This window comes from Poromitra crassiceps, assembly GCF_964638095.1.
Source record: "Poromitra crassiceps genome assembly, chromosome: 2".
NCBI lineage: Eukaryota > Metazoa > Chordata > Actinopteri > Beryciformes > Melamphaidae > Poromitra > Poromitra crassiceps.
The window spans coordinates 86,055,430-86,079,896 of record NC_139624.1 but is presented as its reverse complement, the minus strand read 5'-3'; the positions used below and the strand labels follow the sequence as shown (position 1 = coordinate 86,079,896).

The window sequence follows — 24,467 nt, the reverse complement described above, 5'->3', positions numbered from 1 at the left end:
GCGCCACCATCTGGTCGACACATGGTATCTGGCCTTGCCTGAGTAGTGGGGGGCCATAGGAACCCACGTGCCAATAGTCTGCGACTCCCCCTTGGTCTTTGATCAGTGGGAGACAAGTACACTTTTGAATTATTACAGAAGGATCAGAATTCATGTTACTGTATTCCTATTGTATTGTTTTGGCTCTAGAATTGTGTACAAAACATTTAATACCTGCCGATGTTTTAGGCCACAGAATCTATTAACTAGTAACGCTTCAAACAGCTTTCAGCAAGCCCGCACATTTTCTCTGCGCATCTAATATCTGCTATATAGTCCATCTGTGAGATATGATAATTCATGGCTGCAATTTCTCTGCAGCAAATCCATTCAAACATCATGAAAATAAAAGCTTCCTCTGCTCTTTATCTACTGTCAGAGGACGTATGGCAGTGCGTAGGTGTATGTGTGTGTGTGTGTGTGTGTGTGTGTGTGTGTGTGTGTGTGTGTGTGTGTGTGTGTATATGTGTGAGTGTGTGTGTGTTAAACAGTGGCAGTTTGTGTGTGGGTATACATTTAGACTGTGTGAACAAATGTAATGTGAAGCCTTTGAGCCTTCCCACTAGCTTCACATGATGAAACTGTGCTTCTGGGGAGTTCAAGTGAATGTTTCTCCCTAATAAGCTGCAAACGCCAGATAGAAACCGACCTTCAAGACATCACTAGATCTGCTACTGTCACAACACAACGGTTTTATTCCTCTCTCAGTAGATAGTAGCACAGGCTGGCTCACATCTCACTCCACCTTTAAGGTTACAGGATGGCACATATTTCAAAGAGACTTCCTGAAACACATGTATTCTGTTGGGGAGATGATGGAACTCTTATATATAGACACAGTCCTCCTCTGTCTCTAGTGTAAAGATGGTGTGCCTGGGGCACCCTGGTGGCTCACCTGGTAGAGTGCATTAGTCCTTCCTGGCATTAGATTCCCTGCCTACCAACAACACGTGATTCACAGGTTCGTGCCCCCGTGTTAACTCCGGCTGGGTCTGGCTTCCATACAGGCACAATTGGCCCTGTCTGCGGGTGGGAAGCTGGATTAAGGGTATGTGTCTTGGTCGCTGGACTAGCGCCTCCTCTGGTCGGTCGGGGCGCCTGTTTCAGGGGAGGGCAACTGGGGGGGAATAGCGTGATCATCCCATGCGCTACGTCCTGCCGGTGAAATTGCTCGCTGTCAGGTGAAAATAAGTGGGTGGCGACTGTATCGGAGGAAGGATGTGCTAGTATATGGCTCTCCCCAGATCAGCAGTGGGGATGGAGCAACGACCGAGACAGCAGAGGGAATTGGCCAAGTACAATTGGGGAGAAAACGGGGAGACCCCCCCCCCCCCCATACACACACACACACATACAAAGGCTAAGTCCTTCCGCAGCCGATCCAGGTTTTCCTGTCTATACAGTGTCCTGTCCTATCAAATAAGGACAAAATATGTAAAAAAAAAAAAAAAGATCTTTAAAAAAGAAGTGGTGTCCCTATTGGTGCAGTGCTCGCCGTGGCCTCAGCACTGCCGGGAGAAGAGGTTCCTCAGGGCATTGTTGTAGTTCTTATTGAAGGGTTAGGGTTAGCCCTGCCGGGAGAAGAGGTTCCTCAGGGCATTGTTGTAGTTCTTATTGAAGGGTTAGGGTTAGCGCTGCCGGGAGAAGAGGTTCCTCAGGGCATTGTTGTAGTTCTTATTGAAGGGTTAGGGTTAGCGCTGCCGGGAGAAGAGGTTCCTCAGGGCGTTGTTGTAGTTCTTATTGAAGGGTTAGGGTTAGCGCTGCCGGGAGAAGAGGTTCCTCAGGGCATTGTTGTAGTTCTTATTGAAGGGTTAGGGTTAGCGCTGCCGGGAGAAGAGGTTCCTCAGGGCGTTGTTGTAGTTCTTATTGAAGGCGGTGTAGATGAGCGGGTTGAAGAAGGAGTTGGAGTAACCCAACCACAGGAAGATGCTCTTCCAGATGGGCGGGATGTCGCAGGAGCACAGCGGGACGATGAGCTCGGTAATGAAGAAGGGGATCCAGCAGAGGACGAACACGCCGATCAGAATGCCCACCATCAGCGCTGCCTTCTTCTCCTTCTGCTCACGCCACGTGTCCCCGTCCGTCTGGAAGGTCACCGTGGCGTGGCGCACTGTGAACACCATCTGGGGCTGCTGGGATGCCTCCTTCACCTGTGAGTTGTCACATCAATAAATAAAGACAGACAGTCGATCAGTCTAACAGCAAAACAATTGCTCTGTTGATTATGCAATCAAACAAACATGCTCAGTCGAATTGGGGTACATACTGTATAGGCTACTGTATGGATATCTGTATACACTCTCTTCAGTATCTGTATACACTCTCTTCAGTATCTGTATACACTGTCTCTTCAGTATCTGTATATACTGTATCTTCAGTATCTGTATATACTTTATCTTCAGTATCTGTATATACTGTATCTTCAGTATCTGTATATATGTATCTTCAGTATCTGTATATACAGTATCTTCAGTATCTGTATATACTTTATCTTCAGTATCTGTATATATGTATCTTCAGTATCTGTATATACTGTATATACTGTATCTTCAGTATCTGTATATACTGTATATACTGTATCTTCAGTATCTGTATATACTGTATCTTCAGTATCTGTATATATTGTATCTTCAGTATCTGTATATACTGTATCTTCAGTATCTGTATACACTGTATCTTCAGTATCTGTATATACTGTATCTTCAGTATCTGTATATACTGTATCTTCAGTATCTGTATATACTGTATCTTCAGTATCTGTATATACTGTATCTTCAGTATCTGTATATATGTATCTTCAGTATCTGTATATATTGTATCTTCAGTATCTGTATATACTGTATCTTCAGTATCTGTATATATGTATCTTCAGTATCTGTATATACTTTATCTTCAGTATCTGTATATACTGTATCTTCAGTATCTGTATATATTGTATCTTCAGTATCTGTATATACTGTATCTTCAGTATCTGTATATATGTATCTTCAGTATCTGTATATACTTTATCTTCAGTATCTGTATATACTGTATCTTCAGTATCTGTATATATTGTATCTTCAGTATCTGTATATACTGTATCTTCAGTATCTGTATATATGTATCTTCAGTATCTGTATATACTTTATCTTCAGTATCTGTATATACTGTATCTTCAGTATCTGTATATATTGTATCTTCAGTATCTGTATATACTGTATCTTCAGTATCTGTATATATGTATCTTCAGTATCTGTATATACTGTATCTTCAGTATCTGTATATACTGTATCTTCAGTATCTGTATATACTGTATCTTCAGTATCTGTATATACTGTATCTTCAGTATCTGTTGTTTAGGTGGCTAAATTACGTTTTAGTTCCTGGCCCCCTGAACTAGAGAGAGAGAGCTCTGGAGGCTGCTGCTTCAGAGTGCCGGGTCTCGATACATGGTGTGCTCAGCGTCCAGAACGCTTTACCTATTTCAGTTAGTGTATGCAACTAGCTCATAGGACCCCACTTCAAACAAACCAAACTACCCCTTTTAAAGTCAGAATTCTCAGATTAAAGTCAGAATTCTGCAGGGAAAAAGAAACAGACTATGTGACATCACTCACTGATAACATTATCGATGGTGTACCGGAATTTGAACGTCGCGGGTCCCTAGATTTTTGCCACGTCAAAGTAGGGTCACAAGCCAAAAGAGGTTGGGAACCCCTGCATTACTCCAACGCTGATAGGAAAGGGGGGCGCAGCAACACTAGTTTGGGAGAGAAAGTACGAGCACTGATGACGTCAAAGTTCGAGCTCATGACCTTTGAACCGTCACATTCCCATTTCCCAGTTTTAAAGGAATGCCCCATAAGTCGAGTGTGTGTCCCCAATTGTGACTTAAATACAACCACAGACACACACTACACAGGGCATACATCCAGAGCCCAGCCTACATGTGGTTTAACAGACACAGCCATACTGTGCAGCTGGTAAAAGGAAAAGGAAAATGTCAACATTAATCTCCTGACTTTGGGCTCTCCTTTGTAGCCCAGCAGTGCTCAAGCGTGACTTGATTTTGTGTTTATCCGCTAAAGCCTAGCATGGGCAATTTATAAAACAAACAATCTCTCCAAATCTATTGGCAGGAAAGAGTGCCGACTGACCCTCTAAACTGTTGTGTCCAGCATTCAAATAACAATGTGTGTTGGGCTTCAACTCAATATGGACTCATGTGTGTTGGGCTGGGACACTTTGTCAATATGGAGTCAATTTGGTCGATATGGGTCAAGAGGGCCTACAAGTGATAAGAAGGATGAAGCAAATCAATTTGCAGCAGGGGCCAGAAGTCAATGAATCCATGCATTTCATACTCTTCTATCAATATACGGTACTCTATGTTTGGTTTGACGTGTGTGTGTGTGTGTGTGTGTGTGTGTGTGTGTGTGTGTGTGTGTGTGTGTGTGTGTGTCTAGGTGTGTGTGTGTGTGTGTGTGTGTGTGTGTGTGTGTGTGTGTGTGTGTGTGTGTGTGTGTGTGTGTGTGTGTGTGGGCGTCCCGTGCGTGGGTGTCGTTGAAGGATGAGTGAAGGGGGTTTATTATCTTGGATGTTGATGCCACTGCTCACATCACAGCTGCTGTGCAGGTGCTTTCTGCGCTCAGTGCCGACATGTAAACACCCAGGCCCTGTGAGAGAAGGAGCATGTCTCCTGAAAGCTAAATGAGTAGTTATACATGTTCTTTCTAATTGCTGTGAGAGTGATTGCCTGTTTAATTACATTTGCGTAAAACCCAGTGTACCAAGGCACTAGAAGTCACAGGCCTAAATCCTTCCATGTTTGGTCCTGCTTGAGTGTGTGGTTCTAATTTTATGCCAATTTTATGAGAAAAATACATACCGTAAAACTTCAAATAAAAGTAAAGTCCCAAATTGACGCAGGTCCCAAATACATGCGGGGTCTGGCTACATGTTTTGGTAAATAAACGCCGGTCTCAATTTGACATCGGGGCTATTAATTGAAGTTTTACGTTACTAGGCATCCCGCACGCTATGATTCCTTTGCTCGCCCGCCCTGCAGCTCGCCGAGCTGGCCCTGCAGCTCGCATATGCAGCTTGGCCGGTGCGCGGCCTCGACCGCTCTGCAGCTCGACCGCTGTGCAGCCTCACTTGCTCCCAACAGTGCCAGGATGTAAACAGACTGGCATTTGAGGGGTTAAAATTCTGGGTAAGAATGAAATGTTGGTACCCATAATGAGGGATGAAGTTACCAATGAATAAGAAACAATAAAAAAGATACTATGAAATTCACCCTTCTCAACTTTGCCTTCCATGCCATGGATTAACAGACAATAAATATTTTTAATTGACAGGGTACAAGGGTTAAAAGAAAAAAGGGAGATTTTGAGTGCTAGAAACTAGACTTGCCCTTGCACTTGCAATATCTTTATCAGTGACTTGTGGTTTTTGGTGTTCCTATTCAAATAGCTTTCAAATAGCATTTACCAAAACACCAGTGATGGTGAAGAGTGGGTAGAGACTCAATTTGCACGGGGAATTATGTCCCTGATTGAATGTTTGCTGAGGCTTGCTGAATACATCTAGGCCTCAGTATCTGCTGAATACATCTAGGCCTCAGTATCTGCTGATTTGAAGAAAACGCCAAAGCCAGGGGCGGCAGCGTGGTGGCCCATGGCCTTGTTAAAGATTATTTATAGCCTTCCGCCTTCTGCCTACACACATTAACAAGCTGGAGGCGATGAGCAAGATTGCTTCAATTATGTGTCTGTATGCTTGCACATAAGATACTTAATACTCTGATTGGAGTAGAATATAGCTCATAATTGTAGGCTATAGTAAATAATAACTAACTCGGCAGCATCAGTCAGTTGCAGGAAGATAAATATCTACATTTGGTACGCGAGAGTGAAGCATAATGATATTCTGACATAATAAGGACCGGAGATTATAATGAGAAAATGAATCAATGTTTGTGCAGAAATTGTGCCTAGTGTGGTTTACTAAGACTTTGCTAAGGCATAGAAATCTGTCTAACCGAACCGAAGGTACCTCAATCGCCTCAGCCATAGGTGTGATCGTGTTGTTCTTGCGAGAGCCGATCCGGAACTTGGCAGCCTTGTAGATCTTCCAGTAGACAAACAGTACCACACAGAGGGGCAGGTAAAAGGCCGCGAAGGTGGAGAAGATGGTGTAGGACGGCTCCTGGCTCACCTGGCACTTCATCCCCTCTGTGTAGGTCTCCCCCCAACCGAAGAGCGGAGACAGGGAGATGATGGAGGACAGCAGCCAGGTGAGGGCGATCATCACGTTGGAGATCTTCTTGCGCGTCTTGAGCGTGTACTGGAGGTGCCTGGTGATCGAGATGGGATATCGGAATATCGGTACTGGGTACCGATACTGACGTAATTCACATATTGGATATCGGACTGACGTCGCCGATCCACGTTCCGATCCAGATTCCATTCGTAGCTTGTGGGGGACCAGAAACTCACCGTAACATAACATGAAACAGTGCTAGTAAGTAGCCTAGTAATAGTAGTGAGCTACTAATGTTAGCAGTTAGCAGTTAGCTAACTCAACAACATGTCCTTAGTTTTAGTGATGTTTTAGTCTTATAAGTATTTGGGGGGGTTTCCCACTTCACCAAATGTGGTAAAGTGGCAGGGGTGTTTAATTGTCGGTTTGTTGAAATGTTATTTTAATAACTTTGAGTGGATCAATTGTTTTGGAAATATCAAATGACCTTTATTAATTGTTGAATTTAATATGGTGAGGCTTTAGAATATAGCACGCAACTTACAGGGTACAGGGTAGTCTCAACGCCAGACCCATGAGAGTTCTTACGCTCATACACTACGTTACTGCATGCTGCAGAGCTCTCTCTGGGTCTGGGACACTTTCCCTCAGCCGGCTGGTTATGGGAGGGAACCGTTCACTTGGCCAGTGATATGCCAGTGGTGGATTCAGTCCTCCCCATCAGTAATGACTTTGTGATCAGACGACACGGGAGGCGCAGCCTTTATCGAACCGCTCTCTCATTGGTGCTACGACCTGTCACTCATTCAATTTCAACCCACCCTCAAAAACCAGCCGTGGCTGTGAAGTGGCACAGACTCACTTATGTAGTATGCGGAGCGCAGCGATTCAACGTAATATTTGAGTCTGGGGAGAGACTAGGTACAGGGTAACAAAATCTGTACTTACAGGGTAAGTACAGGGTAACAAAATCTGTACTTACAGTAACAAAATCTGTACTTTACTTACAGGGTAAGTACAGGGTACTCACAAGGTAAGTACAGGGTACAACATGTGAATTTATTGAATAAGGGGCCCCTGTAGTTTCTTTATTACAGTATTTCTCTTCAGGTGTGGCTCTCAAAGACAAAGTACATAGAAATTGGCCCCACAATAAATATGAATATAAAAAAACAACATGGTAACATCTTCATCTTAACATCTGTAACTACATGGTAACTACAGGGGTACTGGCTGTATTCTAAAGCAGTGTTAATCCCCCCATAGGTAAATGGTAACTGCAGGGGCGAGGGCTGTATTCTAAAGCAGTGTTAATTCCATCGTAGTTACATAGTAACAACAGTATAACTACAGGGGCCCCTTATTCCATAAATTCACGTCTTGTACCCTGTACTCACCCTGACACCCTCACTAAGTACAGATTTTGTACCATGTACTTTGTAAGATTTGTTACCCTGTAAGTACCCTGCACTTACCCTGTAAGTACATATTTTGTACCCTGTACTTACCCTGTAAGTACGGATTTTGTTACCCTGTACTTACCCTGTAAGTTGCGGGCTGTATTCTAAAGCGTTACCTTTAATATTGTGGAATGGTATCTAATGCTATGAGATAACTGATTATCAAATCAAATACTCAGTAGGAGCCAGCTACGATGTAAAGGTGGAGGCTGCAGCTCCTTGGTAGAGATCCGGGCATTGGAATCGGATCGGAATCGGCTCGGAACTGCGGGGGAAAAGCGGATCGGTGCATCTCTACCTCGTGATGGACCAGTAGCGGTCGAGTGCGATGGCCGTCACGTTCCAGATGCTGGCCGTGCAGCAGAGCACGTCGAAGGAGATCCAGACCTGGCACAGCACGCGGCCCAGCTTCCACAGCCGGCCATTCAGCTCGTGCACCAGGCTGAGCGGCATGACCAGGGCGGCCACCATCACGTCGGAGATGGCCATGGAAGCCACCAGGTTGTGGGGCACGCGGTGGAACGTCCGTACCCTCAGGATGGTCACCAACACCAGCAAGTTCCACACGAAGGTGGCCACCACCAGCATGGCCAGTAAGGTGAGAGTCAGTACGCTGAACACGGAGAAGGGCCGGTAGATGTTCCCCCCCAAGCCATGGCTGTCCAAAGAGCTGCTGAGGTTGGCTGGAAGTATGCTGGTGTTGGGGTGCGTCATGGCAGCCGGCCGTGCCGCAGCCGAGACAATGCAGCAAGACGATTCTGACATGGAGGAGATAACTTCAGACAGGAGGTGCATACTGCAGTAGGGAGACAGAGGAGGAGAGAAAAAGAGAGAGACAGAGACAATGTGGTTATGTGGAAATTTATCCATTTTATTTCATAAAGTGGACCAATTTGGTGACTAAAAGACTTTGAGGAGGCAAAGCAATTTGTGTGTCTAGGAGAATTCTAATTTGCACTGTATTTTACTTGACTGTTTTTTCCTAACTGCCATCATATAGTCCATAGTCTCGCTGGCCAGCCTCCTCTCCCTTCCATCCGAGGAGTCTGGCGCCACGGAAACAGGCAACAGGGATAAACCCTCCCCTGCTCTACAGCTGCTCTCCCATTGGAGCGACTGTTTCGGTGGCAGCCGGATGTCCGCTCCCGGCTTATTACAAACTCTGTCATTGGCTCCGACCATGTCAATCAGAGCGGCTTCCGCTCCCTCCTCCCTGTGTGTCGCTGTAAATAGTGCCCTGCCGCCTCAGTGAAAACAACAACGCTAACTAGCTAGCAAGTTAACGGCAGAAACCTACACGCTAGCTCGTTGCTACATGCTGAAAACAGCAAGTTGGATTGTTGAAAACTATGTTCCAAGGGCACTGCCGCTAAGCGCCGCCCATCGCAATCCCACTATGGAGACCTGCGGCGCCAGACTCCTCGGATGGAAGGGAGAGGAGGCTGGCCAGCGAGACTATATAATCCATAATGCTGTACAAGTCTCTTACAGTCATGGTAGCTTTCAAAGATATTGTGTCAAATGCCACTGCAGTAATTATGCTAAAGGTGCAGGTCTGGGTAAAATAAGAAATAAAAAGTTTTTTGCCACAGGATTTGCTCAGTAAATAGATCCATATACAACAGTGTGGCATTCACAAGAGAGGCAGTTTAGTGATTTGCTCACAGTTGTAAAAAGCACTTGCGCTTCTCATTTCAGCTGTCAAGTAACCTGCCTAGACCTTTCAAGTGCAATTGCATCTGCTGTTAAGAAGGCTCAAAGGCACTCTGGGACATCTCTGGGTGTAGAAAAGACCATACATATTCAGTCTGTTTCATCATCCCACTGCTGTCCTTTGATTTGCATCAAAGTCAGGCCTCCCTTGCAAAATGAAAAATTTTAAGTGGAGTCTTTGTTGCACACTCATTCGGGAACAACTCATATCCAATGGTGAGATCCCCCTGTCAGGCAATGTAAAATTATACATTTTCAGTTCATGTTTTCAGTTTTACATAATGGTTTCTGTTGGAGAGGTATTTTGTATTAACATAGAAAGGTCTCCATTTCAAATTCATTACAATAAATACATGATGATACCAGCTCCATCAACATATTCACAGGACAGCGAAGTTGCAAAGTGTGAATCCAGAAACACGAAACATCATGACACAAACCACTTTCCCTGCTCATCAACTGGAAGCTGTGCTGTTATGCGTCCATCTTTATAAATTGTAAATATTGCAAATAAATGAATAAACCCACTTAATTACAAGTATCATAATTAATTGAGACTACCCCCAGAGAGTTCCAGAGGGTTGGGACAGCGATGGCAAAATGGTCATGAATAGTCACAGGGGACAGTAACATTTAGCAATCAGGTTATGTATTTTACTTATCAGGCGAAAAGAGCCAATGAATAAGCAAGAAATCATCCATTTTGCATGTCTGCTCTTGTCACATTGTGATGAGGAGAACTGGATGACTTTCACAGATTATATAAGCCTCTGGGCACACACCAGGGCCCGGTGGTGTATGTATGAAGATGTACATTGTTTGTTAAACTGTCTCAGTTACACATGTACTGTAGCCTACTGTACAGTACATGTACTGTACATGTACTGTAGCCTACTTTACTGTACAGTACATGTACTGTACATGTACTGTACATGTACTGTACATGTACTGTAGCCTACTTTACTGTACAGTACATGTACAGTACATGTACTGTACATGTACTGTAGCCTACTTTACTGTACAGTACATGTACAGTACATGTACTGTACATGTACTGTAGCCTATACTTTACTGCGGTGATTAAACTTACAACAAGGACCCAAGAAGCTCAATTTTTCTTCATTGTAGGATTTAATCAAGAGAATCATATTCCATCCTGAGCCTGTTGAGCTTATAACAACATTGATTTTGTCCATGCTAGTGAAGCATGGATCTGATAAGTAAATCTTCAGCAACCTCAACAAACCAATCAATATTTTTTGAATGTACATGTCATGTACATGTTGATCATCTGTGCTAACACATGGGCGAGAGAGGATTTGCATCAGATTGACAGGCTTGTTATTGCCCAATGGGCCTAGTCAATAATCCTTTAGGCCGTGTCCGTGTCAGCCAGTGTATTTATATGACATGATACTCTGTCTCTTAGCATCAAACACCATGTCCTCTAATCAAAGGGTCCAACCAAGCACACTGCAGGCCCTCTGCACTCTCTTCTCCCCACTCCCATTAACAAGCCCTAAGAGGCGTGAAATTGGACAAACCTTATGAAGGGAACAGGCAATCAAACATGCAGCGTACAACAAAGCAAGACTCAAGAGCCGTCCGTTCATCACAAACCACAATCCTGTCCTCTCTGAGATCACAAGGCAGGTGTGTCAAACAAGTGCCACTCACCTTCAGAAAACAGTCACACACACAAGACATGCCGGAAAACATATGTACACTGTACATGCATATGTGTCTGACTGTATATAGGGGAGGGGGGTATTGGTCGACAGGCCTACATTTGCTGTTTGTGTATCACTTTCAGTGTCAGTTTTGTGTATCACAAGTGGTAATTTGTGTAAAAGTGCAAATCATTTCTACAGACTGTGTTTTGCAGAGAGCTGTAGGGGGTAGAGAGTGTCAATTCACACTGAGCTTCACTGCAGCCTTGCAAGTGTCAACTGCAGTTCACTGGGCAATATAAGCTTGAATCCCTTGTGGGGATTTCAGTGAATTGTGGGAATGGATGTAATTAACACCATATTTCCCATTGAAAGGTGTGTGATTGTTCCATTTTGAATGCCAGTACAGTACATGGACAAATGTAACGATGCTGGTTAAACAGTGGAGAACTTCTTATTTTCCTGGGGCTATTCACATGGGACAGAGCTGCTGCAGAACCGAGAGAGCAATTGAGAGAGAGGGGGGGGGGGAGAAAGTGAGAGAGTGAGTGTGTGTGTGTGAGCGAGAGAGAGAGAGAGAGAGAGAGAGAGAGAAAGAGAGAGAACCTCATACATGCAACAATGATGATTCTCTCAACACATGTAGCCTATTTCCCCACAAATTCCCCACACTTTCCTACATCCAAAAAAACAAACATTGCATGTAAATGTCTCAAGACCTTTGAGAAAAGAAGAAAACTGCAGAGAATTCATTCACAAGTCCTGGATAGATAAAGTCGGCCACGTTACTTCCGGTAATGTGTGTGTGTGTGTGTGTGTGTGTGTGTGTCTATGTGTGTGTGTGTGTGTGTGTGTGGCCGTGGGGGAAAACAGGAGGATTTCCCCCACCCTGACCCATTGACCAGGCGTCTATGACGAGACACCGCCTGAAAGTATAGCTTTGTCTTGTCTTTTTCTTGCAGGGTCCTCTTTTGTGAATGCAATTTCCGAATTAGGGTTTGTTCTATGCAATAAACCCGCTGATAAAGCTATTTAAAATAAATTAGTGAAAAAATCTGCAAGCTGCAAATTCAGGTAAAAACAACAACTTTGGCATCTCAATTTAATTTCATCTTTGTGTCCAGGTGTCAGAATCTAATTTTTGTGTTTTGGTATATTGTATTTGGTATGCATTTCCATTTCCCTGCTCTACAGTAGCTCTGTGTTTTATTGTTGATGTGTCTTTGTTGTTGTCTTTGTTGTATTCTGTCTTACGTCAACCCCGGCTGCAAAAATAATTTCCCCTCTTGGGACAATAAATTAAACCTTGAACCTTATTGGGGAAAACAGCAAGAGTGTGATAAAGGACGATGTCATTGTGTAAGCTCTCCAACCTGATATGATTGTATGCCCACTCACAGGTTACACAATGTGCATTGAGGAGAGTTTCTCTGGAGCTTCAGTGGCTGACATTAGTGGCTGACATTAGTGGCTGAAAGGAAGATATCCTCTGGCTCAAATCATATTAAAACCACTAGAAGGTAGGCTATAAAGCAAACCATTATAACTGAGGTTTTATGATCAATAAAATAATGCAGCTGTGTAGGCTACCACATAGGCTATTCTTGGTTTGGTGGAACATGTGTCCAAACCCATTGACTCTCTTCTTTAGCAAGATAGGATATCCACGGTAGTCTACTCGTACTCTCACTCCTTTTGGGAACCGACGCACACATGCTTTATTTACAGAAATTACCAGCATCTGAAGGATTACTGTATAAAGCCACGCTGTCCCGAATGATCTAATGTTGTTGTTGATGGTTTGTTCGCATAGTGTTCATTTGGCTTAAGAGTTGTCCTGTGTCTCGACTTATATCGATCTAACTGTCAACAAAATCACTTGTAATACACATTCTCACATCAACAGTCTCACTTTTGATTGAGAATCCGAAAAGAAAAGTCAGTGGCAATGATTCATGTCCAAAATAACTCACCCCATTAACAGTTCAGAACAAGGCAGTCCTGCACAGGAATATCTCTGATCGCGTGCCTGGTCTGTCAGCGAACGAAGTTACCCGCCCGCCTCAGTGCTGCTGACAGCACAAACACACCTCACCGACGATACAGAGGCGCTGCTGAATGGAATGAACCAAAGTGGTCGGAAGGGGGGATTTAGTGCAGTATAGCCTAGTGCAAAGGCTGCACATTGCGTTTTCAATGCACGTGTGATTAGCCTTCTGTGCGTTTTTGGCGTGCACTTTACTCTGATTGATGTTTCTGTGACATTCCCTATTTCCAATTAGCCGCAGCCTCTTCTGCAATGATCAGCGCTTGCTTGAGGTGACGCAGATCCAGTTGCAACCACACCTATGAACAACCCCCCCCCCCCCTCCTTCCCTGCACCACTCATCAGCTGCCTACGTGATTAATTCGTTTTTCCAGCAAAGCTCAGATCGGAGAAAGGTTGGTTGTTAAATTGTAATCAAGTTTCTCCCGATTGAGCTCTATCTGGAATATCCAGTGGGCCACTTCCTTTGTCCCGCGAAAATGTCCTGAGAAAATATCCTTGGTGGTTAATTTAGGCTAATCAGAGCCCGCCGCATCAGCAGAATAAATAGACTGCTGGGCTGGCTGCGTTCAAAAATGCAACACGTCTGTTTACCAATCCATTTGAGGCAAGAATTCACTGAGCATTTATGTTGAAAAGAAAAATGATCTACTTCAAATACACGTTAATGTAATTTCCAATTACCTTTACCCGAATAGATAGGCCATAGTTTTATGACAAAGACCCGGAGAGGATACAAGGTGGATTGATCCAAAAAGCTAAAATAATCCTATAATAAAGCTAAACTTTCAAATCTCATGCTCTTATAGGTCACAAATTATAGCGCAGAAAATCCAATAGCACACCATCCAATACCATAGCTTAATACATTGAAGTAAGATGAAGTCAATATAAACTTACAGCTGAGTTTTGGAAAGTAAGCTATTAGTGAAGTTCGTGATTTCAGCACCATGGACAGCGTCACAAATACTTCCAGCACTACACGCATGTCGCCCATAGCCTGGTAGTGCTATCCAGCCCCTATGAATCACAGTTTTCAGCACTCTTCATGAGGATTGGATTAGGCTACCATATCAGGCTAGCATGTAGCTAATCAATATCATCACAGAGAAGGTTACACTTTTGTTTAGTACAACTTTTGCATTTTGTCTCAAGTTGAAATAATTAATCTTCATGCACTTGACATTTCAGATATCCTGATACAGTGGTGTGCACAGACTCTGAGAGGGACAGGGGGAAAACTCTCAAAAAGGGCAGCTTTCTCACCTTTGACAAAAGCACCTACCATATAAAAGCAATGTCTTCGGCCTGAAAGCTTTGCTGCTTGTGACTCTCTCCCATCTTGTCTGTCTCTTTTCACCATGAACTATACCTACACTAATAAAGCAGAAATGCAAAAAGGGCACTTTCCCAGAAGTGGTAGAAAGGAGGAATTTTTTGAAAATCTGATTTTTGTGAAAAACTAATTTATGGTGAGTTTGTACAGTGGCATATCCCCTATCCAAGGGGAAAATGCAATATAGTTGACTATAGTTTAGACTAGTTATAGTAGTCTAAAAAAAAATACTTCCAACTGCAATCTGAAATTGAACAACTTTTAACTTTCTTTCCCCCCCACTTTGTTTATTGGATTTCCAACAAAATCAGCTTATATGATAATTACAGTTGTTAATTATTGCTTCAGAATATAGAATGTCAACAACAATATGACAAGACAGGATAACCATATACAAATACACAGACACATACCGCCCCCCCCCCTGCAAAAAATGACAAGAAGAAGAAAAAATAAAAAGTTTGATACATTAATTTTCAGGTCAACTAAATCAGGCCCTCATACATCGAAATACATCACTCTGGAACTGCAGGGAAATGTAGTCTTTTAACATAGGAAAAGAAGGGGGCCCACATTGTATAAAAATTTGTCTGCAGACCTATTAAGTGTGTGTCTAATTTTTTCCAACTTTATGCAATTTAAAATGGTTTTAATCCAAAGAGCATGAGAAGGGGGTATGCAAGATTAATCGTCTCACCAACAGAGTGACAAAGGCAATAATATCTTTATTCATTTTGGTCAGTTGTAGTATGGATGGGGGAACCCCGAATAATGCAATAAAAGGGTCTGTGTACCAATAGAGAGGGGCAACACCAAAACATGTGGACATGATTTGATTGGTTACATCTTACACAATTAACATCTTTGTAAATTTTGGATAATCTTGCTTTGGTCCAATGGACTATGAATGACCATGCCGAGCGCACACAGAAGAGCTGTGTAGTGTACCCTTTGAACTTTCACATAGGACCTAACCAAAGCCATTTCTTTCTTTAGCGAATAAGTTTTCTTTTCCATTTTCCTGTAACAAATACAAATGTTTCCATAAGAAGGCATTCAGTCCGTATTGGTTTTTAATACAAAATAGTGATCTATTCATTGAAATCTCGGCTTTCTTCCAAGGGTTGCACTATTCTATCAAATGCTCAACTGTTTTTGGAGTTCACAGGCTCTGAAGAGTTCCAAGTGAAACTGCAGGCTGCTGAAAGTGAAGAGTCATTTTGAGAATCAGTTCATTGTTGGATAATTTAATAATATAACTCATATTCAGACTAAAATGTATCATAATGTTGTAAAAATAAGGGGTGAAATAGATGTTGGCCGATTGGTTTAAATTGTGTTTCAGTCCATATACATGTAGTAGTCGCTTTATGCATAAGATTAAAACATTCTTCTTACCCTGTGTTATAATGCCCTTCAGACTGGCTATAAGCCTCTATCCGGGCACACGCCTGTACAGCACAGCCATACCAACTCCTTCATGCTGTACAGCTCAGCCACCTCAGAGGACTGATGAGTGTTTGTCAAATTCAACAATTGTTTCCTCTTAATCGATGGGATTTGTTTGAAACATCTGCTCAGGGAGGGCGATATGGTTGGTAACTAACCATGAAATATGCTGCTGCACAAGGGTCTGCACCCCCTACTCAAGGAGCTCTAACACCCACCCTCTCCTCCCCAACCCCCTCTTGTCTTATTAAATCAAACAGGTGATGCTGATGAAAATGCAATTCCACTGCGGTAGTCTTCAGTGAATACAGTGGAAGAGCTCATGTCATCAGTACAATCTCCTTTCTGCAAAGAAATGTGAGCACTACTGAAGCTTAGTATTTATTTATGCATGACAGGAACAGTATTTGTCCTGCTTTGTGGATAGAGCTGTGGGTCACCTTGACAGACTCTGAACACAGTTCGTCTGCTCTTTTTCCTTGTGCAAGGCAGAAGGGTTGCTTTTTTTCCTCCTCTTGTGCGCATTACAGTAAATCATATCTCTGACCTTGTCCTCCCAGACTGCTCTCATCCCCATTTATAGTCGCCATACATTATTCTTATTACTATTAGAATTTAGCACTGTCAGGAATCAGAACTCCAAGTTGTACATCAGAGTAAATGGCCAGAAAGAAAAATGTGTTGTGATGTGTTATTGGATCTGGGCGTTGCTAACACGAAAACCTTAAAACTGCCACATTATTTCAGTGACCTATAGCTGCCGCTACATATGTATTGAGTTACATGTAAAGCTGGAACTCTGGGATAGCAGGTTAGGACAGCAGGCTGTACTGGCTTTGGAGTAGCAAGTTAGGGACAGCAGACTGTACTGGCTTTGGAGTAGCAAGTTAGGACATCAGGCTCTACTGGCTTTGGAGTAGCAGGTTAGGACATCAGGCTCTACTGGCTTTGGAGTAGCAGGTTAGGACATCAGGCTGTACTGGCTTTGGAGTAGCAAGTTAGGGACAGCAGACTGTACTGGCTTTGGGGTAGCAGGTTAGGACATCAGGCTCTACTGGCTTTGGAGTAGCAGGTTAGGACATCAGGCTGTACTGGCTTTGGAGTAGCAGGTTAGGACATCAGGCTGTACTGGCTTTGGAGTAGCAGGTTAGGACATCAGGCTGTACTGGCTTTGGAGTAGCAGGTTAGGACATCAGGCTGTACTGGCTTTGGAGTAGCAGGTTAGGGACATCAGGCTGTACTGGCTTTGGAGTAGCAAGTTAGGGACAGCAGACTGTACTGGCTTTGGGGTAGCAGGTTAGGACATCAGGCTCTACTGGCTTTGGAGTAGCAGGTTAGGACATCAGGCTGTACTGGCTTTGGAGTAGCAGGTTAGGACATCAGGCTGTACTGGCTTTGGAGTAGCAGGTTAGGACATCAGGCTGTACTGGCTTTGGAGTAGCAGGTTAGGACATCAGGCTGTACTGGCTTTGGAGTAGCAGGTTAGGGACAGCAGGCTCTACTGGCTTTGGAGTAGCAGGTTAGGACAACAGGCTGTACTGGCTTTGGAGTAGCAGGTTAGGACATCAGACTGTACTGGCTTTGAGCTTGTTTAGTTTCTACATTTATCGGCAGATATTTTGCACCTGCAGTTTGTTGTATGTCCCATTATAATAATGGTACTAAACTATTCCTGCAAACTGCATGTCATGAGAGGTTCTAGTTTTCTGTACAGGGAAAACAAAGAAGTGCAACAGGCTCAAATATATATTATAATATAATTTCTTACTGAATGATGGCTGTTTGCACTGCGCTGCCCCACATTGGTGTGTACGAGTAGCTGGGGAGGTGAGAACAGGTTGAAGCAGGCAAGGTGGTGAAGCGTCATGTGCTGAGGAAAGCAGCATCGGCCCATTGGATGAATATTGAGGAGTGTGTGAATGTCTGCTGACAGATGGAAACCCCATGAGTGATGCTCCCAACCTGAAGTATACTGTGCCTCAACACATTTTCAAGGTTGACTCAAAGTGCAGGTGAAGCACACACTCCGGCAGCACACCATACCTTTACTTTCTATTTATCTGATTGGATACCTTCATATGAAGAACTCTACAGAGAAATATATACTGTATAATATGCAGGTAGTGGTGAAAACACACACATTATGGTGGTGCATACAGATGAAGAAGATTACGCACATTTTGACTGCTATTTTTCTCTGAGGGCTAAAGTGTAGATCACCTTTCAGCTTCCCATAGCAACACAGTGTATTCTGCACAAATCTGTAGATATTCTGCATTTTGTCTTTCTTACATGGCATTATTCATTATATTTCGGCATGAAACTATAGCAGAGTAAAATTATGCCGTTATCACCAGTTTAATGTTAAAACATGAAATGATCAGATTTTTTTTTTTTATACCTTTATTTATACAGGGGGAGTCTCACTGAGAGCAATGCTCTCTTTTTCAGGAGTGCCCTGTTCACATTCACACACACATTCATACCTGGAAGCTGCCCAGTACAACCACAGTCTGATCTGTGGCCACTGAGCAGCTCCACTGGAGCGGTTGGGGTTTAAGGGCCTTGCTCAAGGGCACCTCAGTGGTGGTAATGAGGGAGGGGCAAGCGCTGCCATTTCACTTTCCCCACCCAGATTTATCCTGCCGGTCCCAGGGATTGAACCGACGACCTTCCGGTCACAAGCTCGCTTCTCTAACCATTGGGCCACCACTGCCCCATATGTTGTTAACCAGACATTCTCTCACTGACCCAATACCTTGAATAATTTCTATGACTTTTGACTTGCTATGATTTACTTTGAATAATTGAAAAGACTAACTTAAAGATAAAACAGAGAAGCTAATTTGATCATTTTAATTTAATTATTCAGCAACGCAAATTTTTTAATTGAAAGAGTTAATGAATTGTTGAAGGACTTTTCAACAAGAGGAAATTGTCTAATTTCAGACGTTCTGCCTCAAGTGATCCCCCGACTCATCTTTTGGGTGAATAGCCTGAGGTATTGCCCTAAAAAATTTAAGGAAATTAATAAAGCACTCAAGGTCATATGCCAAGAAATTAGAAGAGGAACCATCCATCTACTGCTCCCAGGGACCAGCCAAGGTTTAAAAGAAAAAAAGGAAAAAAAAAAGGGGGGGGGGGGGGCAGTTTCATATTGCTTTAAAATCACATGAGCATTTCCAAGAACATTGATGAAAAATTCTGGCGTGCAAAATATCACATCTAAGATCACCCTGAACCATACTGTATGGCAAGGAGTTTCTAAACTAGAGAGTCGTCTCATATTTTCAAATCCGTTAACATCCTCCTATTCGCAGGCAGTTATACAGTGCATGTACAGTGTTTGTCAAGCAAAGAATATATTTTGCCTCTTCTAATATAGGTGACTGGCTTCTAGGCTATATCTTCCTCTCACCTTTCTCACTGAAAAGGAAATAGTATGGAAGCACACACACACACACACACACACACACACACACACACACACACACACAGTGAGCTGGAAATGGCTGCAGTCTGTTGAAAGTACCTTGTGATGGGATGAAGGGTTCTTTAGTCTGCTGCCACCAAACAGAGCAGACATTTTGCAATGAGTCAGACACATGAAATTGATCCCTTGCCGGACAATATTGTCCCATTCCCCCAGAATGTAAAGCTCATATACTCGGCCACTGTTGTGCGTGAGAGAGAGAGGGCCTTGCATTGCTCTGCCATGTCGGTAAATTGTAAATGTCAACAGAGATGAGGCACCGATTTTAGGAGCATAACACAGAATGTCAAATTGAACACCATCATGAGACTGAATCAGATTGCAGTGCTTTTTAAAGGTTGCTTGTAAAAAGTGTTTATATCTGTATATTATTCAGCTCATAATGTAGATGGTTACCTCTGTCTTCCAGCTCTAGTTTTATTTCATGACATTCAAGTCCATTTGCTATATTTTGTAAAAATGTACATGACATTTAGACGTGGCATTTTGAACATTCAAAATTGAGGAGAGAAAAAAAGACATGGTGTGGACTGTGGAGTTTAGAACTGACAATAAACAACCATCATGTGACAGAAAGATGTCATGTCACTTATGATGAAGAATATGGAAATTATTGCTCAGTGTGATGCAATAAGCTGAATACCTACATCCACACAATTAACCACTAACAAGTTTAACTTAAAAATTCTGACAATTGATCATGATGTCACAACACAAGTGCCATTTAGTGCAGACAGGACATCCTGTATATGCCAGTAGACTTAACATGAAGACACTACATATGTTACAGTATGCATGCATTCATATGTTACAGTATGCAGCATTCAGAGTCAAAGAATTGTTCCAGTGTAGCAGCATTGGGGAGTAATCAGTGTCCAGTAGTGCAACGGTTCAGCCTAGGCTCACAATCATTGGGTTGAATAGAATAGGACCAACCTGAGAATATAGATAGGCATTGGCAGTCCAAAACCAGGTTGCATGGTTCTGCCAAGGGAGTCGAGTAACAGATGTGCAGTACAAGTAGAATGATAAATAAGAAATTATGCATAAATCACAGATGTAGAAGATTCAATTTGTTTATTTATTTTCTGAAAAGAGGGAAAAAGGCCAGCACTCCAGAATGTCCTTTTAGCATTTAATGTGGGTTCGTACGACACAGCAAACAACATACGCGTTTCAGCAAGCAGCCTTCATCAGCGTTGTCATCACTCCCATTGACCTCTACCAAGAAAATCCAAACATTAATTCAACACCTGTCTGAGATGAATCCTCAACATTCATTGGCCTCTGACACCATCATCAACAAAGAACTGTGACAACGAACAAAGCAACCGACAGCTGAGGAAGAGATGATCCAATGGCATTGGAGATGGATAGGGCACACACCCTGCAAACCAGCCTCACACATCACAAGACAAGCCCTCAAGTCGAACTCCCAAGGGAGAAGAAAGAGCGACCACCAAACACCTGCTGCGGAGACTTGGATGCAGATGCCAAGAGGATGGGCCACACCTGGGGACAACTGAACATAAAAGTAAAAGTAAAAGTAAGTAGTGTAGTCGCAGACTGTAGTTCAATCATGGAAGACCAAATAAGGCATTAATAGAGCACCCCATGCTGTCATAACCCAAATGACATCATAAATGACATCATAAATGACATCAGTTATGACATCATAAATGCCCTTCTCCCAAATGACATCAGTTATGACATCATAAATGACATCAGTTATGACATCATAAATGCCCTTCTCCTGGTACTATATAAAGCCCCATCACCACAGCTTAAATCACACTTGTGCAGTCATCACTCACCTTGTGTCAGCATCACGCATTCATCCAGCATCTCCAGAGCAAAAAGCTTCATTCAGTCCAGCACCATGTCCGAGTCCGAAAACGAGCAGCAAAGTTTCAGCTCCACCGTGGACGCTTTCCTCCAGAGCACATTCAACGCCCCGGCCAGCCTCGGGCAAATCCCCAATCCCCAGGCTCCATCTCCGGGCGTCACAGGCGTCTCATGGGACGCTCCCCTCACCAGGGGCCGCGGCCGCAAAAGAAGATCCAACGTCAAGGAGGTCCTCGTCTCGCCTGGATCTCAGTCCGCACAGCACTCCGGAGGCCGCGGCCGCGGCAAAAGAGCCCAGAAGTCCACCTCCCCCGGATCTCAGTCCGCACAGCACTCCGGAGGCCGTGGCCGCAGCAAAAGAGCCCAGAAGTCCACCTCCAAGAAAGGCCCAGCGAAGCGCACCACGACTGCCGGCTCCTCGGCGGACGCGCCAAGGCTCCAGCTCGCGAGCCCCACGCTCCCCACGGCAGCAGCCCAAACAGCCCTGCCCCAGGTTTCAGGTCGTATCCCCCCTTTTCAGCCGGCATCTCTTCCGGCGGCCGCACTCATTGCAGGCCGGGTGCCAATCCCCGAGCAACTCTGCCCTGTTGCATACGGCCGCTTCCCTCTCCCGCGTCCGGTCGGGTATTATCAAACATGCATTTAGTCCCTGGTTTCAGTCAACGTTGCGGCATTGCTGCTGCACTCATTTCAGGCCGGGTGCCAATCCCTTAGCATACGGCATACGGCATACGGCCGCTTCCCTCTCCCGTGTCCATTCGGGTTTTAACAACATGCCTCTAGTCCCAGTTTCCAGTCAACCTTTTCTTTTTCATAGCATGGTTCCTCTCTTACGCATCCAATCCATCGATCCAATCCCAGTCATTTAGATAAAGTATAACCCTTGTAAACTTTTCCGGCCATGCTGAGTAGCGCGCTAGCTACCCGGCTAGCCATCCATGCTATACTGCGCATGCGCGTGGCTGGTCTAGCGTTGCCAAAGATGCGCATTGCAAATGCAAGATGCGACACTATCGTCTCCCGTCGCATGCTTCAGGCAAAATGGCGATAATCATCAGTTCTGCTGTTGCCGTCCTTCAAAATATAAGAAAATGTATAGCTCAGCGCTAGAGCGGACTGGCTTGAATGTGGGAAAGCGGGGTTCGAATCCCGTGTGCGCGCTGATATTTTAATTTAAGATCCTGGTGAAATATGGTCTAAATCTGAAGTTCAATAAACGTCTGCAAATAGCGGGTGAAAAAACTTTCACTTTCAAATTTAAACGTCTTTTCAACCGAAAAATGCTTGCGGGTGGTTCTGGCTTCAGCATATGCTTGAATTAAGTTCTAGAGGTGAATGGTTGCAGAAAAGAGGCACCATGAGTTCCCTACTTTCTCCCAGTAGGGAATCGATCTTCCTCTACGAGATTTACTCTGGTATTGCAAATGCATACGAAGCTTCAGTCTCGATCATAAACAAAAGGTGCTCCTCCCAGTCCACCACGGCTTTAATGTGCAGTGCAGCATCACCCGGCTTTCCGTTATGCATAACTCGTCAGGTCAGCAGAGCTCATTCCCCGGTCACGGCGCAGTAGATTCAGCAGAGCACATCCCTGGTCACAGCACAGTGGCTACAGCAGAGCATATCCCGGCAGCGTTGCCAGACGTACGATAATTATCGTACCCGTACGATAATTTTGACCTCTGTACGATGTAGGATCAATAATCCCCAAATCCCCCAAACGTACGAGAATCTCATCATTTCGTGACACTTAGACGAATCCTACGTCTATCACTCTATCTGTTTATACAATCATCTCTTCAAACAAACATATTTGCAGCTAATACGTGCAGGGTGTTTTGTTGTTGTTGCAACGCAGGCTGAGACCACAGTGTTGAAAAATCATGCCAAGTCCAAAAAGTAGCCTGTGATTAGCGCAGCCCCCCGACATAGGCGCGCCGAAGGCACGCGCGCTGGGGAGGGGGCGTACGATAATTTCACTCCAAAAACGATAATTTTGACCCTCTGGTACGATAATTCAACATTTGCCATCTGGCAACACTGTATCCCGGTCACAGCAGTGGCTCAGCAGAGCATATCCCTGGGCACAGCTCAGTCGCTTCAGCAGAGCTCCTCCCCAGTCACAGCACAGTGGCTTCAGCAAAGCATATCCCTGGTCACAGCACAGTGGTTTCAGCAGAGCTCCTCCCTGGTCACAGCACAGTGGCTTCAGCAAAGCATATCCCCGGTCACAGCACAGTGGCTTCAGCAGAGCTCCTCCCTGGTCACAGCACAGTGGCTCCAGCAAAGCATATAGCCGGGCACAGCACAGTGGCTTCAGCAAAAGTATACCCCCTGGGCACACCTCTTAGAAAATTGGAACGGAATCTCATTTTTCTACGACGAAATCGTCTCGTCTGCCGACGACTTAAAACTTTCTACAGATGCAGCACATTCACTGCTCCCCCTCCCGCTGGACGTCAAAACTAATCAAAAAGGTCATGGCACGAAAACCGCGTGTCTCCACAGCCAGTCTCTGCCTCAACTGAACTAAGTCCACCGTACAACAGCTCAGCCGAGGGTGAGGGTGCAACTCTCCCGAAGTGACAGTACACGACTGTCAAAACAAATGAAAAAGGCCCATAATAGACATACTGTAGACACGCAACTTAAAGTCAAATCCAAGGGGAAAACGTGCTTATTAACAATGGTCAGCCCACCTTTAATATTCCAAATGTCAAAATGCACAAATCAGAACGTGCATCTATTAGGAATAGAACGGATAGATAGGAAAACTATGAGAAAAATATCAAGCCTATCTTTGCCTCATACAATTTGGGATAAAGTAAGTGCACAACTAAAGAATATAACATTATGTCTACTCATTTTTAGACATTTTCATGCCATAATAATATAATGCTAAAGGTTAAATATTGCATCTTTAAGCCATTGCTGGCTATGCTCATGCAGGTTGTTGCGACCTTGGTCATTACTGACCTTAAAAAATGCAGGTCATCGCTGACCTTTTTCTTTTGGGGGGGGTGGTCCCCTCCCGGGGGGGTCCTCCCTTCAACAACTGGGCTGCTGTCCTCATCAGCCATGCGTCCTACATCCATCCAGAGCAAGCTGCTATATCATCAGCCCAAAGATGCCTCCTTCCATGATTGGTAGGAAGTATTAATGCATTTCGTTG

At 44.1% G+C, this 24,467-nt stretch overlaps 1 protein-coding gene across 1 annotated transcript; it reads right to left on the bottom strand.

The window, feature by feature from the left end:
* Nucleotides 1-1,856: 1,856 nt before the first annotated feature.
* Nucleotides 1,857-8,456, bottom strand: htr5ab (5-hydroxytryptamine (serotonin) receptor 5A-b; the record flags this gene model as incomplete). Its single annotated transcript, XM_083659226.1, has 3 exons — nt 1,857-2,189; nt 6,076-6,376; nt 8,041-8,456. The coding sequence occupies 3 exons, from the start codon at nt 8,454-8,456 to the stop codon at nt 1,857-1,859; spliced, it is 1,050 nt and encodes a 349-aa protein (XP_083515352.1).
* Nucleotides 8,457-24,467: the final 16,011 nt, after the last annotated feature.